A 15,137-nucleotide genomic window follows, 5' to 3' on the forward strand; every position below is an offset into this window, starting at 1 on the left:
GGGGGGTCAGTCCCCCTGCCCCATGGGGTGACAGAGTGTCGCTATGGGGCTGGGGGGGTCAGTCCCTTTGCCCCGTGGGGTGGCAGGATGTCGCTGTGGGGCTGGGGGGGTCACTCCCCCTGCCCTGTGGGGTGACAGGGCGTCACTGTGGGGCTGGGGGGTCAGTCCCTTTGCCCGGTGGGGTGACAGGGTGTCGCTATGGGGCTGGGGGGGTCAGTCCCCCTGCCCCATGGGGTGACAGGGTGTCGCTATGGGGCTGGGGGGGTCAGTCCCCCTGCCCCATGAGGTGACAGAGTGTCGCTATGGGGCTGGGGGGGTCAGTCCCTTTGCCCCGTGGGGGGGCAGGGTGTCTCTGTGGGGCTGGGGGGGATCAGTCTCCCTACCCCATGAGGTGACAGAGTGTTGCTATGGGGCTGGGGGGGGTCAGTTCCTTTGCCCCATGGGGTGTCAGGGTGTCGCTATGGGGCTGGGGGGGTCGATCCCTTTGCCCCATGGATGGCAGGGTGTCGCTATGGGGCTGGGTGTGGTCAACCCCTTTGCCCCATGGGTGACATGGTGACGCTACGGGGCTGGGGGAGTCGGTCCCTTTGCCCCATGGGGCGTCAGGGTGTCGCTGTGGGGCTGGGGGGGTCGATCCTTTTGCCCCATGGGGTGGCAGGGTGTCCCTATGGGTCTGGGAAGGGAGGTTAGCCCCTCTGCACCCATGGGGTGACAGGCTGTCCCGATGTGGGCGTTAAACCTCTGCCTTATGAAGTGACAGGGTGTCCCTGTGGGGCTGTGGGGATCGGCCCCTCTGCCCATGGGCTGGCAGGGTTTCGCTGTGGGGCTGGGAAGGGGAGGTTAGCCCCTCTGCCCCCTTCGTGGGTGGGGAATGGAGGCTAACCGCTAGCCCTGTTGCTCTCATGGGGTGACAGGGCGTTCCTATGGGGCTGAAGGCAGGGGGGGAAGGGGTTGGCCCTTTTGCCCCTGTGGGGTGACAGGGCTTCCTGGTGGGGCTGTGGGTCAGGGTTAACTGCTCTGCCCTACCTAGTGACAGGGTGTCCCCGTTGGTCTGAAGGGTGTGGGAGGAAGGGGTTAATCCCCCTGCCCCATAACAGTAGCATTGCCCTCTTTGGGGCATCCCTGTGGGGCTGGGAGAGGGTAGTGAGGTGAGGGTTAACCCCTCTCTCCCCTGCCGCTTTGGAGGGAATAATGTGCCCTGTTGGAGGTGTGTGGTGTGGCCAGGAAGGGGTTAATCCCCCCCCTGCCTGCCCCATTGGGGACACCAGTGTATCCCAGTGGGGCTGAACTGGGTGTTGAGGAAATGGGTAACCCCCCGCCCCCCCAGGTAACAGTAATGGTGTCGGAGGGGCCAGCAAGGAAGGGGTTAACCCCTGTCCCCAATCGAGGTGACAGTGTCCCCCGGGAGATCTGGCGTCGTGGAGGAAAGGGTTAACCTGCTTTCCCCTGGGGGAGACAGTGGGTCCCAGTGGGGCTGGAGGGGTGGTGAGGGGTCACTCCAGGCTGGAGCCAGCACCCCTGTGGGGCCATGCACTGGGGCACAGTGGCGGGGTGAACCCCTCCCCATGCAGGTGACAGCTCCTCACGGAGCCCCTAGGTAGGGCACCCCTAAATGGGGCACCACGTGTGAGAGTACAGGGTGGGGGGCTGTGCTAACCCCATCCCCATGTGAGCACCCCAGTGGGGCTGGAAAGGGGGGACCCTACATGGGGGGACACTGAGGGGGCTTGACCCTGTCCCCACACCAGTGCGAGCTCCCCAGCGGTGCTGGAAAGGGGGATCCCTATACGGGGAGATGCTGGGAGGGGGCTTGACCCCATCCCCACCCCAGAGCCAGCACCCGGTGGGCATGGAAATGGGGGGACCCGATGTGGGGAGACACCGAGGGCGGCTTGACCCATCCCCACGCAGGAGGCAGCAGCCGGCGGGGCTGTCAGCGGGGGCCGTGCAGGCAGAGGCAGCGAGGGGAGGGTTAACCCCGTCCCCACGCAGGTGCCGGCACCCCAGTGGGGCTGTCAGTGGGGAGGGGGAGGCGGGCGGTGCGTGTGGGGGCCCGGGGAGGGGATGATTCATTGCGGGTAGTCATGACATTGCTGCCTGGTTGCCTGCGGCTGCCAGCCGGCTCGGGCACGGGTGGCTCTGCCTGCCCCGGCACGCCGAGATCCCCTCCAGCTCCCTGACCAGACCCGGGATACGCTGCCATGCCGGCCATCCTGCTCTTCTGGAGCCGCGCCGAGAGGTACGCACCCATCCCGGCACCCACCCGGGCTACCCCCGGCTCACCCACCCCGGCGCTGGGTGCCTGGCGAGCCACAGGACCCCCAAACCCTGGGGATGAAGCGGGCTGGGAGCTGTCACCTGCCCGGCCTTTCCCTCGCCGAGGGTGGGGTGCAGGAGCCGCCCGGTGACGTCCAGGTACGGCTGCCCGATTTCGGTGTGGGGCATCCGGAGAGGATGCTCTCCATGGCCCGCGAGTGACGGTGACGGACCGGGGGACGCGGTGGCATTGGATTTCCTTGGTGCGCCTGAAGGTGACTTCTCAGAAGTAGGTTTTGCGCCGCCGGGCTCGGAGGAGGCACCATCCCGGTGCCCCACTGTGGCGGGGGAGCCCCTGTCTCTGGGTGGGAGCGCGGCAGTCGGTCCCCTTCTGCCGGGGGACCGGTGCCGGTTCCCGGTGAGGGGGACGCAGGGACCCCCGCGCATCCGAAGGGGAGAGCTGGGGAGGTGCAAAGTGGTTAACGTGACTTTTTTCCACATCGCCGCCGCCCTACTTTTCTCCCTCCCCGATTCGCCTGGCGGGTGCACAGCCCCGGGCGTCAGCAAAGTCGTTTTTGGGGACACCGGGGGGCTCCTGGCTGCGCTCCCTGCTCCTCGGCGGGGGCTGCGTGGGGGATGTGATGGTAACGGGGCGGCCAGTCGCCTTGCAGCAGCAGGGAGGGAGGATGCTGGAGCAGACGGCAGAAGTGCCTTAATCCGGCAGCAGCTTAGCGAGAAAGCGTCAAGAAACCGATTAAAGGGAAAATTACGGCTCGGCAAGCGACTCCATTGAAGGGTCCCCCCACGCGCGGCTGGAAGCACACAAAGGACGGCAGCTCCCCGGCAGCGCTGCGTCGACACCCGCTCGCCCGCTGCCAAAGCCCTCTCGGAGCCGTCCTGGGAGCGGAGGTCAGAGCCAACTGTGGCCGCCAGGCTGGCGAGGAGCTGCCTTTTCCGTGCGCCGGAGGAGCTGGAGGGGGAGGCTTGCCACCAGAGCATCCCTTGGCGGTGGCGGCGGCATCCCCGGCACGAGCCGGCACCTTTCTCTCCGCCGTCCTCCTGCCACCCTCCGGTGCCTCCCGGCCGGGCACACAGCACCTGCCAGCGCCTGCGGACAGCCGCGATGTTTAAAATAAAACTAGAGCCTTTAAAAATGACGGCTTGGACTCTGAATGTGTTCGTAAAGTTTCGGTAAGTGGGTTTCCGCCTCTTGCACTTGCGTCCTCGTTAAACCGTCGGTGCCCGTCCCCGGCGTCCCGCGGTGACCTTGCACCCCGAGATGGAAAAAGAAAGTCTCCTCGGTGCTGCCGGGGTGGGTCTAGATGACTGCCGAGCGGAGGGATTATGTCAAACGATCGCTATTCAGCTGGTGCGCTCATCCAGCGGTTGCACGGGCTGATGTCATGTGTGGGGCCGGAACAAAGATTTAATTTTTTATTTAGTTTTTTTGTGCATGCGGTTGCAAGGCTGGGCTGGCTCGGCAGGGCCAGGGATGCTTGTGGTTTTCTCCAGGGCCGGCAGCCGAGGCTTGTCCAAAGGCATCCGGGTTGGGAGAGCAATGCAGGAATGGCTTTGCCCGCTGAAACCCGCCCTGCAGCACCTTCCCCTCCTCTCCCCGCTCCCGAGGGGGTTAAATGGGAAGGCGGGAGAGGATGACTGAGCAGAAGGGGGAGAGGAGCGGTGGCAAGGCGCAGCTGATCCCCGGGAGGTGGGAGGGAGGGAAGGAGGCTCTGCGGGGACAGAGTCGTGTTTTACCATCATCTTGCATGTGAGCGTCGCCTCCGGAGCGTGCCTTAACCCACCGGGTCACCCGCCGGCTGGTCCTCACCGGCACGGTAAACCGCGGCACGGGGATGCCTTTCGGTACAGAAATTCCCCCCTCCCTGATCCCGGCCGGACAAAGGGGTGCCCTCCCGGCAGGCAGTCCCACCCCGGCCAAAGACCCCTGGGTGGTCAAGACCGGAGGTCTTGTGGGGGGCAGCAGGCTTCTACCGCGACGGGATGTATTTTCACGGGGAGCGCCGTGGGGTTTTAGCCGGACGAGGGTGTCCCGGTGGTGCCGTCAGATTGGGCTGTGCGGGGTCGGAGCCAGGCGCCGTGGTCCCCGGGGGGGACAACTGAAGGTTTGCCACCTCCGCGTCTCCCAAGCTGGGGTGCGCGGGGTTGTCTTAAGCGCCGCCTGGCTTGCGCTCGCAGGAGCGTTGGCATCATCCAGACAGGGGCCACATCCTGGTCCGTGTCCTGGTGCTGCTCATGGGGAGCCCCTGACCTGCACCAGAGGCTGCCATGCGGAAGGGAGGCGCTGGGGTGACCTTTGGCAGGGGGGATTGGCAGGTTACCTCCCAGACCCCCCCCCATCGCTTGCCTGGGGTCTCGTGCAGCCTCCCGGCCCCACAGGGAGGGCGGATGGGGAGGCGGAGGTGGGCAGGGGGGCAGAGCATCCCCCAGCGCCTGTGTGGGCTGGGTGCTGGCGGCGGCTCTGTGCGCAGGAGCTGGTACAGAAACGTGCTGGCATCCAGGAGCTGCCGCGGGAGACGCTGCTGGATGCTCTTTACGCCCCCAGGGACCTTCTCCCACCTCTCCTCTGGCCGCCATCCATGGGTGCCCCCCTCTTCCCTCACTGTGTCCTTCAGAGGACCGTGCCCTGGGTGCCTTAGCCCCCCTCCCCACCTGCAGCAAAAGACCTTCTGGGGCAAAAAAAGAGCAGAAGTTAGTGGTTTGAATTGAGGCGGCTGATTTCCAAGCCCCCATAGCAGCTACCCAGCTGCGGAGAGGTTACTGCCCGAGGCATGACCCAAGGCAAGCCTTGGATGCTTGGGATGGATGCCAGGGGCTCAGCGCAGCGCTGTGGATGCGCACCCCAGGGGTGTCCGGCCACCCTCATGTGAGCTGCTGTGGTTGGGGGGTCCCTGCGTGACCTCCGCTGGGAGCTTATGGATAGAGCTTGTGGGAACATCTGGTAACTTGTATGGTAGTGCAGGAAAGGGCCATGGCTCATACCCCGTGCAGAAATCCGTCTGCTGAAGGGGTACGATGGGCTGGGGCTGCCCAGGGGCATTTGGAGCAAGGACAGGGTGAAACCTGGACCGTAGCGGGGAGCAGGACGTGAGCAGGAGGGCTTAACAGAGAGCAGGGGGTCTGCTGGGGCAACACCTGGAGAAGAGCAGGGCCAGGAGCAAGCACCGAGCTGCGCTGGGCGAGGCAGGGGGGACAGGCCAGGCTCCGGGACATGGGAGTTCACTGTCAGATAACCGAAGGTCGAGAAGCCTCTGGAAGCATTCCTGGAGGAGCGTGGGGCTTGCTCAGCCTCTGCCCGGAGGAGCTGCCCTCCTGGCTGCTCCGCCTGCTCCCTGGGTCTCTGCAGCTCCAGCGGTGTGACTGGGGGGTGAATTAATCGCCTGTCCTTTTCCTTCCTTGGGCTACGGCCACCGGGTTTTACATGCCTTAGTATAGGCATGGCCCCGGCCTCGGCCCCTGCACGATGGAGGGAGTGAGCCCCGGGTTTCTGGCTTACTGCAAGATGCGACTGAAGGCTCTCAGGGAGTGCAAGTCAGGCTAGAAAGTGTGGGGTTTTTTTTAAAACAAAAAAAATAAAAAAGCCCTCCCACCATCACAAGATGTTTCTGTCTAACGGCTTCGTTCTCTCTTCGCTAAATACAAGTTACGGCTCTGACACGCCGGAGGCGCTTATCTCCAGCTGAATACCAATTGCTTTCAGGAACAAAATGTTTGAAGTTCCTTTAAGGTGAAGGCGGCAGCACGGTCCCTGCCGCGGCTTTCAGCCTCCAAAAACCTGCCGCCACCACCCCGACTCCTGTCCCAGGTCCCTGGCTGGGAGAGAACCAGGGGGGGGGACGGACACGGCCAGCAGCTACATTTAGACATAGCTCAGCCCTCCTGGCTCAGCGGGGAGGGGAGACGGAACGGGGACATGGTCCTCGCCTGACGTTAGCGGTGGCGTGGCCCCTATAATAATGCAGTGCCCCAGCTCCGCTCCGGCTCTCCCTCTCCCCGTCAGCTTCAGAGATGAGTCTCCCTGTCTGCACCGTGGGGCTCGGGGGGCTAAAACTGGAGCCGCGGCACGTCCTGGCACTGGGGCTCTGACCTCCGGTGGGAAGCGTGGACTGGAGCCGGCTCTGGTGCTGCTGGCCGGTGGGACGTGGGGAGCATCGGCTCCGCAATAAGTGCGTGCCGGTCCCATCCCCAGCTGCCCCGGTGTGATATTCGCCTTACGGAGAGCTGTCTTTCTGCTTTCAGGAATAAGTACTCGGCTCCCGGCAGTGTCGCCGTCATGGGGAAGGACTATTACAAGATTTTGGGCATCCAGACCGGCGCCAATGAGGACGAAATCAAAAAAGCCTATCGGAAAATGGCCCTGAAGTATCACCCCGATAAGAATAAAGACCCCAACGCCGAGGAGAAGTTCAAGGAGATCGCGGAGGCTTACGACGTCCTGAGCGACCCCAAGAAACGAGCCATTTACGACCAATATGGGGAGGAAGGTAAGGGGACGAGCTCGGAGGCAGGGGTGCGGGGTCCAAATCATTTTTTATAGGTGAGGGAGCAGTTTCGCACAGAGTTATCCCCGTGGTTCATGCCTGCCCCCGAAACGGGGCTGATAGCCGCAAAACTGGGGAGGGCGAAGGCTCTGCCGGTGGCAGAAATCGCCTCTCGACCCGCTCCTCCCTGGGCTGATCTGCTTGGGGCATACCTGGGGTAATTCGTTAGCAACGTTTTAATTAACCTAAATTTCCCAGCGGAGAAGTACTGCTTTTGCCCACATTCCTGCCCGCATTTGGGCACTGGTCCTGCTGTCCTCCCTGGTACAGGCTGACCTACAGGATTCAAAGCTTTTCCCAATTTAAGTAATAGGTCCTTGTTTTGAAACCAAGCGGTTGCTGTTGTCTGGTGGTTGGCACGGAGGAGGAGGAGGAGAGCCACTCCACCGCAGGCGGCCTTATTAGTCGAAGATAGAAGAGCGCAACCCCATTCGAGGAGAGCGCCGAATAGCATCTGCATTAATCAGCCCACGGCTTGGGTGCTTAAAAGAGCAGGAGGTCTGGCAGGAGCAGGCTGCTGGGTGGAAGAGGCAGCCCCTCTCTCGGGGCCAGCAGGCAGGTGCATCCCCTAACGAGCCACCGGCAGAATTAACCGGTGGTGGGTTAATTCTCGACCCGTTAGTTATGTCAGGGCTGTGATGGAGGCACCGAGGCAGGGTGATTTGCTGTGGTGTAAAATGAGAAGAGGCTGTCTCAAGTGGGAAACCAGCCTTTCCCTGGAGGCGCCCGAAATCGGACCCCGCTCAGGCTGGCGTCAGGGGATTAAAGGTGAAACCTCCTGGCTGTACAGTCTGTTAGGGATGGGGACTCGCCAGGGATTTGGTGAAATCGTCCCCTTGTTGCAGTGGGACGGGGAGTCCTGGCAAATCCAAACTCCGGAGTCCCGACAAAGCCAAACTCCATCGGACCAGTCATGGTCCATGGTCCCCCACGCCTTCCGTTTCCCATCAGATGCCTTTTTTTGGAGGAACATGTCTTGGGGATCGGCATTTCAAGGGGCTTCTGGGTCCCACACGCTGGGTTGAGCAAGGTGAAGCAAAAGCCCCCCCCCCCCCCCCCAAATTAATAACTTCGTTGATCAGAAAAGACTCCCAGACTTGCCCACTCTGTGCTTGTTCCCCTCCTGTCTCCCACTGCGGGGGGCTGGCACAAGGGACAGCGCATCAGAAATAGCCCTTCACGGTCACTGGTGTGTCCTGAAAATAGTCCTTGAGCTAGGCTTGGCTTAACCCTTCCTGGCCCCTCCTGGTCAAAAATAGCCTTCCAGAGCGTGTGTGACCTCTTTGGGGGGCCACTTGTCGTGTGCCGTGGCTGCCTGGGACTTTGGGGGGGTTGCAGTGTCGTAAGACTCAGCCTGGGACCTGGCAGGGGAGTTTCTGAGGGGAATGGTTGCCGAAAGATCCAAACCTTGAGCTTACCTGGCATTTTGTACAGCGTGTATACAGGGAGCTGTGTGCCGACCTGGAGGTCTGCTGACCTCCACCTGCTCTGCCACCCAGAGTCACGGTTGCTCGCTGAGCTCAAAGCCTGTTCTCACTTGCTGGACATGATGCTCCTGGACCATGGCCATCAGTGCAGCCCAAGAGACAGGGCTATTTGGGAAGAAGGGAGCCTGCCCATGGGGAAGCATGGAGATGGGCTGGTCAAGAAATGGTTTAAATGAAAAGACCATGAACTGGGCAGAGAGAACCAAAGAGGCACTTCAGTAGGGGTAGCGGGGACAAAACCTGAACAGCTTTTGAGTAGGAGCTTGCTGCGTGTAGGGGCAGGACTGTGTGTCGTGGGTTGAGGTGGTGCCTTCCTGGTCCATGCTCTCCGCAAGTGGCTGGGCTGGAGGGGGTGACCTGCACCCCCAGGAGATACTGGGAGGGCTTCCTGGAGCCAGCAGAAACCACGTTCCCTCCTGGGAAGTGCAGTCCCAGCATGGCATCCACCGGTGGGCAGCGTTCATGTCTCCTCTTCCCCCTTCTCTTCCAGGTCTCAAAACTGGAGGTGGCTCTTCAGGTGGCTCAGGGAACACTTTCCACTACACCTTCCACGGAGATCCCCACGCCACCTTTGCGTCCTTCTTTGGAGGCTCCAATCCTTTCGATATCTTTTTTGCTAGCAGCCGCTCCCGGGTGTTCAATGGCTTTGACCAGGAAGACATGGATATCGATGACGATGATGACCCTTTCAGTGCCTTCGGCCGGTTTGGCTTCAACGGCATTAACGGGGTTCACCGGCGGCACCAAGAGTCCCTGCACACACGGAGGAAGGTCCAAGACCCACCCGTCATCCATGAGCTCAAGGTGTCCCTGGAAGAGATCTACCATGGCTCCACAAAGAGGATGAAGATCACTCGCAGAAGGCTCAATGCTGATGGCCGGACCATGCGGACTGAGGACAAGATCCTAAACATTGTCATCAAACGAGGTTGGAAGGAGGGAACCAAAATCACATTCCCCAAAGAAGGGGACGCCACCCCGGACAACATCCCTGCCGACATCGTCTTCATCCTCAAGGACAAGCCTCACGCGCACTTCAAGAGGGACGGGACGAACGTGGTCTACACAGCAAACATCAGTCTTAAAGAGGTGGGTATGGGTGGGAAGTCCCGCGGGGTGGGAGGTAGCACCGGGTCATGGCACGTGGGGCCAAGACGGGAGTCAATCCTTGTCCTGCGCCGATGAGGAAGGACCAGGTAGGTCGCGAGAGACCTGAGCAAAGACCTCTGCAGAGAGGATCTCGGAGGCCAACTCATGCTTGGTTTTGGAGATGCTCAACCTCCATGCCGGGTGTAGGACGTGGGTGCTGCGGTCCCTGCTGAACATGCCTTGCTTCTTGAGCCAATACAGGTGGTATTTACCCATTTTCTCCCTTCCCCATATGTCTTGTCCTTCTATTTTAGCGTAGGGTATTCACATGTGGAAGAGAGCCCAGATCCTCCGCCGGAACAAGGGAAAACCCCAGTTTGCTGGCATGAGTCTGGTCCCTGCTTGTTCTCATAGCCAAGCCTGCTGTGGCTTAGGTACTGTCCGGGATAGCGCGAGGTGCTTCTTCCCACGGACAGAGAGCAGGGTCATGTGGAGAAGGTGGTACCTCACCCTCGCTGAGCAATGCTTTAGCTGTTTTCCTTGGTTGTGGCTTTCCTAGATAAAGAACCAAATAAATGTAATATTCAGGCAGTGTAGCAAAACCCAACACATCCAGGCTGCCAGTCCTGGAGGTCACAGCGGGGCTGGATGCATCAGAGCCAGCAAGCTGTGCGAAGGTGGGAGAGGAAGGGGAGATTACCCCAGTACAAGATGTGCTGTTCGCTGCCGCTCCTGTATAACTACCTTTTAATAAATCCCAGCTGGCAGCTGCATTTAACATTGACATTTTTGGCAGCTGCCATTTGCTGTTCCTTTCAGACTGTAGACGCTGTCTGTCTTCTTAATGAGCTGATTTTTTTTTTTCTTCCTGAAGACAGATTTATGTTCTCAAATGCATTTAATAGAAATAAGCTCAATGGGCCAGACCTGAGGTAGGGAAATGTGAGCTCATTAGTGTGCCAGCGAGCTGGGAGAGCTTTGCAATGGCTCTGTGTCCCAGCTGGGGCTGTGACCGGGTGTGCTGGGGGCAAGGGGCAGCCACGTGGGTCAGGCAGAGCTGGGTGCTCCTGAAGTAAACTCAGCTCAAGTTAACCTGCAGACTCAGGAGTTGAATTTCCTTCACAGTGCAAAGTGAGGAGGTTTATTCCTGCGGTGACTGGCTCCCTTGGCCGCTCCAGAAATACTCGGGAGAGGCTGCCTTATTTATGGAGCCATGCATGCCATATCTCAGATGTTTCCTTCTGTGCATTCCCCTATCTGTAAAATTAACCCCGAGCTGGCTGTGCTGATGTCCCGACCTCGTTAGCCCAAGTTCATGTGCTGCTCAGGCTGGAGGGACTCTCGCCTGGAGTTTCCTTTGAGCAGCAAGGGGAAGAAACCTGGTCCGGCCCCACACGCTATTGCACCAGAAGTGCTGGTGCTGGGTGCCTGTGATCTCTGTGAGCAAGGCATGCGTGCTGGCATTTGGTTTGTACAACGCAGTCACAAAGTGGAAAATTGCTGTTCTGGGCAAATTCCTTGTCTCTTTGAGCTGAATTATCTGGTCTCTGTCGTCCCCCACTGCAAACCCAATGTGCTGGGCATCCTCAGGGAGCTGCTGGCCTGGCTGCCATCCTCAGGCTGCTGCTGACAGGGCAGGCTGATACTCTGCTGCTTCTGTCTTCCCTGAGAAGAAGTACCTTAAGTGCTCTGGAGCACGAGCAGATGCGGGGAGATCCCTGATTCCATATGCCACCACCTCAATATGCGATGGAGCACGTTATGGTGCAGCCTCTTCATCACCTGAGCCTACAGTGGTAGCCTTGGGTGCTCTCCTTGCACCCTTCTTCCTTGTAAGTCTGTAAGTCCTTGTAAGTTCTTCCTTGTAAGTTTTAGCTTGAGCTTTGGTCTTTTCCGCTGCCAGGAGAGCAGCACAGCACAGTGCCAGCAGGCAGAGCTGGCAGGCGGTGGGTGCTGTGACCTGACTCGTTGGCCATGCTGGAAACCACTCGCCAGCACCCTGCTGCCACGGGGAGCAAAGCATGGGCTGGGGGCACTCAGGAGAGCTGCAGCATCCTCTTCCTCCTCCATCCCACAGACCCTTCCGCAGAGCAACCTGTGGAGGCGATGCCCTCCCAGCCCTCCTGTCCTGGCCCCGCTGCGTGCCACATCCCCACGGCCGGGACGGTGCGGGGTGTTTGCCACCTGGCTGCTGCAGAAGACGGAGGTGTATGAGGGCTTCCCCAGGGACTCGTGGGCTGCAGGGAAGTGTCCCTTCCTAAAATTACAGGCGCGCGTCGCAGTGGGAGGCCGAGGGAGGAAGGAGTGACACCGCTCCACTGGCAGCTGCCTCTCCTGGGAGGCAGATCTTCAGGCAGTGTTGCCGTCAGGGGCTTGCACCCACCCGGCTGCCTGCCTAACGCCTGCCCTCGGCAGCCACCCACTTTGCATCCTTTACCTGGCGTCACCTTCCTCGAGGCATTCGCACGTCAGCGACCGGCTGAGATGCGACCGGTGGCAATGTCCCCCACCCCGTGGCTTCGGAGGAGGACCCAACGCTGACCTAGATAAAGCTCCGCTCTCACAGCATAGCGCTCAGCTATCAAACCCAGGGTGATTTCATCCCTAGGGATAAACGAAGCCTCTTTCTAGGATGTGGAGCAGCTCTCACGGTTACTGGTGTTACTTCAGCAACCAATTTCCCAAATGCCAGCGAAGTTGAGCAAGAAGAATGAAAAACAGGGACATACGGCAGAGGAGCGATCGCCGCGGATTCTTGCATCTTGGCTCTAGGAAGGAAACACTAAGATCCCATCTGCCTGCGCTGTTACCGCCCGCTCTGGCTTGCATCCCTCTGCTTACCCCGTCCACATGCTCCCATAGGGAGTTCCTGTTCTCCTTCCCAATTTGTGGCTAGAGATGTCCTTTCCTTAGCCCATGTGCACCCACGCAGCCGTCCACGGTGCATGGCAGTGGGCACCAGTGAGCCTGAGGGCTCCAGCATCCTTGGGTGAGTGCAGAGCAGAAAGGCATTGATGAGGGGACATCATCCCTTGGTTCCCCCCAGCCTGCTTGGAGATCCAGCCAAGCACCCACTGCTGATATGGAGTTGGTGATGGGCATCCTCCTGCAGCCAGAAAAGCTCATCCCTGGAGGAGACCTTTCCCAGGAGGAGACCCCGTGCAGGTGAGCTGTGCAAGGAGACGGCCCCAGCTCTCCTCTGCTGACTGGAGCCCCCCAGCCGGTTCTGTCACAGGTCCCTCCACGATTGCCCTCGTGCAAAGCCCTGGCTCAGCCGCAGAAGCCGCAGCCATCGAGCCTGAGCCAGTGGCCAGCACGAGAAGAACAGATGTTTCGCCTGGTGCCTGTTGCTGCTCTGCCACCGGAGGCTTTTCCTGGGGAGGGGGATGCAGGACATCCCCCCCCTCTACCCCAGAAACAGCAATTGCATCCTCCTCCCCTCCCTTTGCAGGGTGTTTGGGGGGGGTGGGACCCCCTGCACCCAGCTCGGAGGGGTGAACCTGCACTAGCCCCCTGCCTGGAAGCTCAAGGCTTTACCCCTGGCAAACCCACCCCTCTTCCAGAAGCATCGCTCCGCATTCCTCTCCCTCAGCCCTCGCTGAAAGCCTGGAGACGATCCTGCCCACGTGTACGCCAGAGCTGTCTGAGTTATTTAAGGACACAAGGATTTTCTTGCTGCATTCCCGCATCACGTGGCTTGCAAATGCAGGCCGACTTGCGGCTGCCGCGACACCCACCACCCTGGCTGCTGCCGGCTGCTGCGGGGGACTGGGGTCCGGGCAGGGTGGCACCCACGAAACCGCCTCTTGGCTTTGCAGTGGGGACTGGCAACAGGGACCAGCCCCTCCGGGACCCCGGCTTCTAGGAAAGCCCAGTGCTGTGACGATGACGGACCACCACCGTCCTGTGCTGGCGTAACCTTTTGGGGGCCGTTGTAGGGGCTGGAATGGGACGCGGTCTGTGCTATAGATAACCCCCAGCGCTGGGCAGAGCTGCTGGGCTCCGCAGGGCGACAGCTGATGAACCGCGGCGGCATTTGATGATCTCAGCTGGATTTTCGGCTGCCCGAGGCCGGGCGGCGAGGCTGGGAAGGGGCTAAATTTAGCCTGTCCTGTTGCTGTGAGCTGCCCAGTGCTTCCTGGTGGTACCTCCTGGGGAGCCCAGGAGGTGGGGTCCTTCCTCCCATGAGGCTGGGGCACCCCTCTCCTAGGGCACCCCTCTCTTGGGGCACCCTCCTCCTGCACAGCTCCTGCAGCCCAGTTCATGGTGGTTAGACTGGGCTGGCACCAGCAGAGACCCAGGCTTGCACTGGTGAGCATCAACTGATGCTCTTGGGCATCATCGAATTGGAGCTGGGTCATTTAAGCTGGGGAGCAGCTGATGGGGGGACGGGGTATGGCCGTCGGGATGCTTTGGGGTGTCAGGCCCGTCTGACGGCGTGTCCTTTCTTCTCCCCCCAGGCCTTGTGTGGCTGCACCGTGAACATTCCCACCATCGACGGGCGGGTGATCCCGCTGCCCTGCAACGATATCATCAAGCCGGGGACAGTGAAGAGACTGCGCGGGGAGGGGCTGCCCTTCCCCAAGGCCCCCAGCCAGCGAGGAGACTTGATCGTGGAATTCAAAATCCGCTTCCCAGACAGAATAGCTCCCCAGACGAGACAGATCCTCAAGCAGCACCTCCCGTGCTCCTAGAGCCTGGGGACTCTCCTCCAAGCAGCAATACTCCAAACGCACGTGCCGCAGCACTCGGCCCGCATGGAGCAGAGGTGCCACAGCACTTTCAAATGCAAAAAAAAAACCAACCCCTCACACCATTTCCCTTCCCCCAAAATCCCACCCAGCCTACCCTCCCCCACCATCCATCCCTCTCCCCATCCATCCCTTTTGGCCCGTTTTCTACTCCAGCAAGGGGGAGGCTCCTGCCCATCGTGGCTCTCCCGGCTGTCAAACTTTTTATTGTTTTTCCCCAGCGGTACAGCTTTTCCACCTCGCACAAGCGAGCGGCATGGGCCCCTTGCCTGGGGAGGTACATCACGTTGTGGGTTTTTTTATGTCACCTGCTTTTCAGGCCACTTTTCCCACAAGATGCTGGACTTGTCGGGGTCCGGCGCAGTGTAAATAGGACTCCGCAGGATCTGGCGTCCCCGCTGTTAGTTTTTCTCTTCCCCTCTTTGACACTTGCTGCTGTTCAGGGTCTCGGCTGTACCGCGGTGCCAGTCGCTGCCGCCCGCGGTGGCCCCCCACCCCGTAGCCAGACTGTTTCTCACCAGGGACCACGGTACCCAGTCTGACCGTGGTCCGCTCTCCTGTGCCAAGCCTACAACCGACCCTCGGCTGTGCCAAACAACGGAGCACATGGGGATGGTCCCGTCCAACCTCCTGCCGGTACCAGGGCTGTCCCTGGTGCCCATGGGCAGCACCTGCCTGCACCCGCTGCCCGCAGAGCCCCAGTCAGCAGGAGGAGGGGGGAAAGCCCAGGGTGGAGCTTTCTTGTTCAGATGTGTTGAGTTTGCATTGCTGCTTTTTTTTTAAATACATATATATATATAGAGCTCATTAGATAAACTCCGTAAGGGTTTTTCTCTGCCCGTTTTGGGGTTCGTGGCGTGCACCCTGACACTTATTTTGGGGGGGAATGGTTCAGCTACGTGAACATCAAGCCCATCGCAGGGGGGATGTGTGTGTGTGTAGCACAAGTCTGGGTGCAAAAGCAGAGCCAAGCGTGAGCAGAGCTGTGGATTTCA

At 60.4% G+C, this 15,137-nt stretch overlaps 1 protein-coding gene across 2 annotated transcripts; it reads left to right on the plus strand.

The window, feature by feature from the left end:
• The first annotated feature begins 3,379 nt into the window (after positions 1-3,379).
• DNAJB5 (DnaJ heat shock protein family (Hsp40) member B5) lies at positions 3,380-14,224 on the plus strand. Of its 2 annotated transcripts, none has more exons than XM_059833362.1 (4): positions 3,380-3,447; positions 6,514-6,758; positions 8,793-9,391; positions 13,852-14,224. In XM_059833362.1, the coding sequence occupies exons 1-4, from the start codon at positions 3,380-3,382 to the stop codon at positions 14,083-14,085; spliced, it is 1,146 nt and encodes a 381-aa protein (XP_059689345.1). In that variant the 3' UTR covers positions 14,086-14,224. The 2 variants fall into 2 exon arrangements, with proteins under 2 accessions (XP_059689345.1, XP_059689346.1); XM_059833363.1 differs by lacking the exon at positions 3,380-3,447 and adding an exon at positions 6,361-6,440.
• Positions 14,225-15,137: the final 913 nt, after the last annotated feature.

This window comes from Gavia stellata, chromosome Z (assembly GCF_030936135.1).
Source record: "Gavia stellata isolate bGavSte3 chromosome Z, bGavSte3.hap2, whole genome shotgun sequence".
NCBI lineage: Eukaryota > Metazoa > Chordata > Aves > Gaviiformes > Gaviidae > Gavia > Gavia stellata.

What these genes read in the sequence shown, in the direction of transcription:
- DNAJB5 (XM_059833362.1), top strand. Translation starts at nt 3,380, where the DNA reads ATGTTTAAAATAAAACTAGAGCCTTTAAAAATGACGGCTTGGACTCTG. An exon ending in AATGTGTTCGTAAAGTTTCG is followed by an intron (nt 3,448 to 6,513) that starts GTAAGTGGGTTT and finishes TTCTGCTTTCAG; the next exon opens with GAATAAGTACTCGGCTCCCG. An exon ending in CGACCAATATGGGGAGGAAG is followed by an intron (nt 6,759 to 8,792) that starts GTAAGGGGACGA and finishes CTTCTCTTCCAG; the next exon opens with GTCTCAAAACTGGAGGTGGC.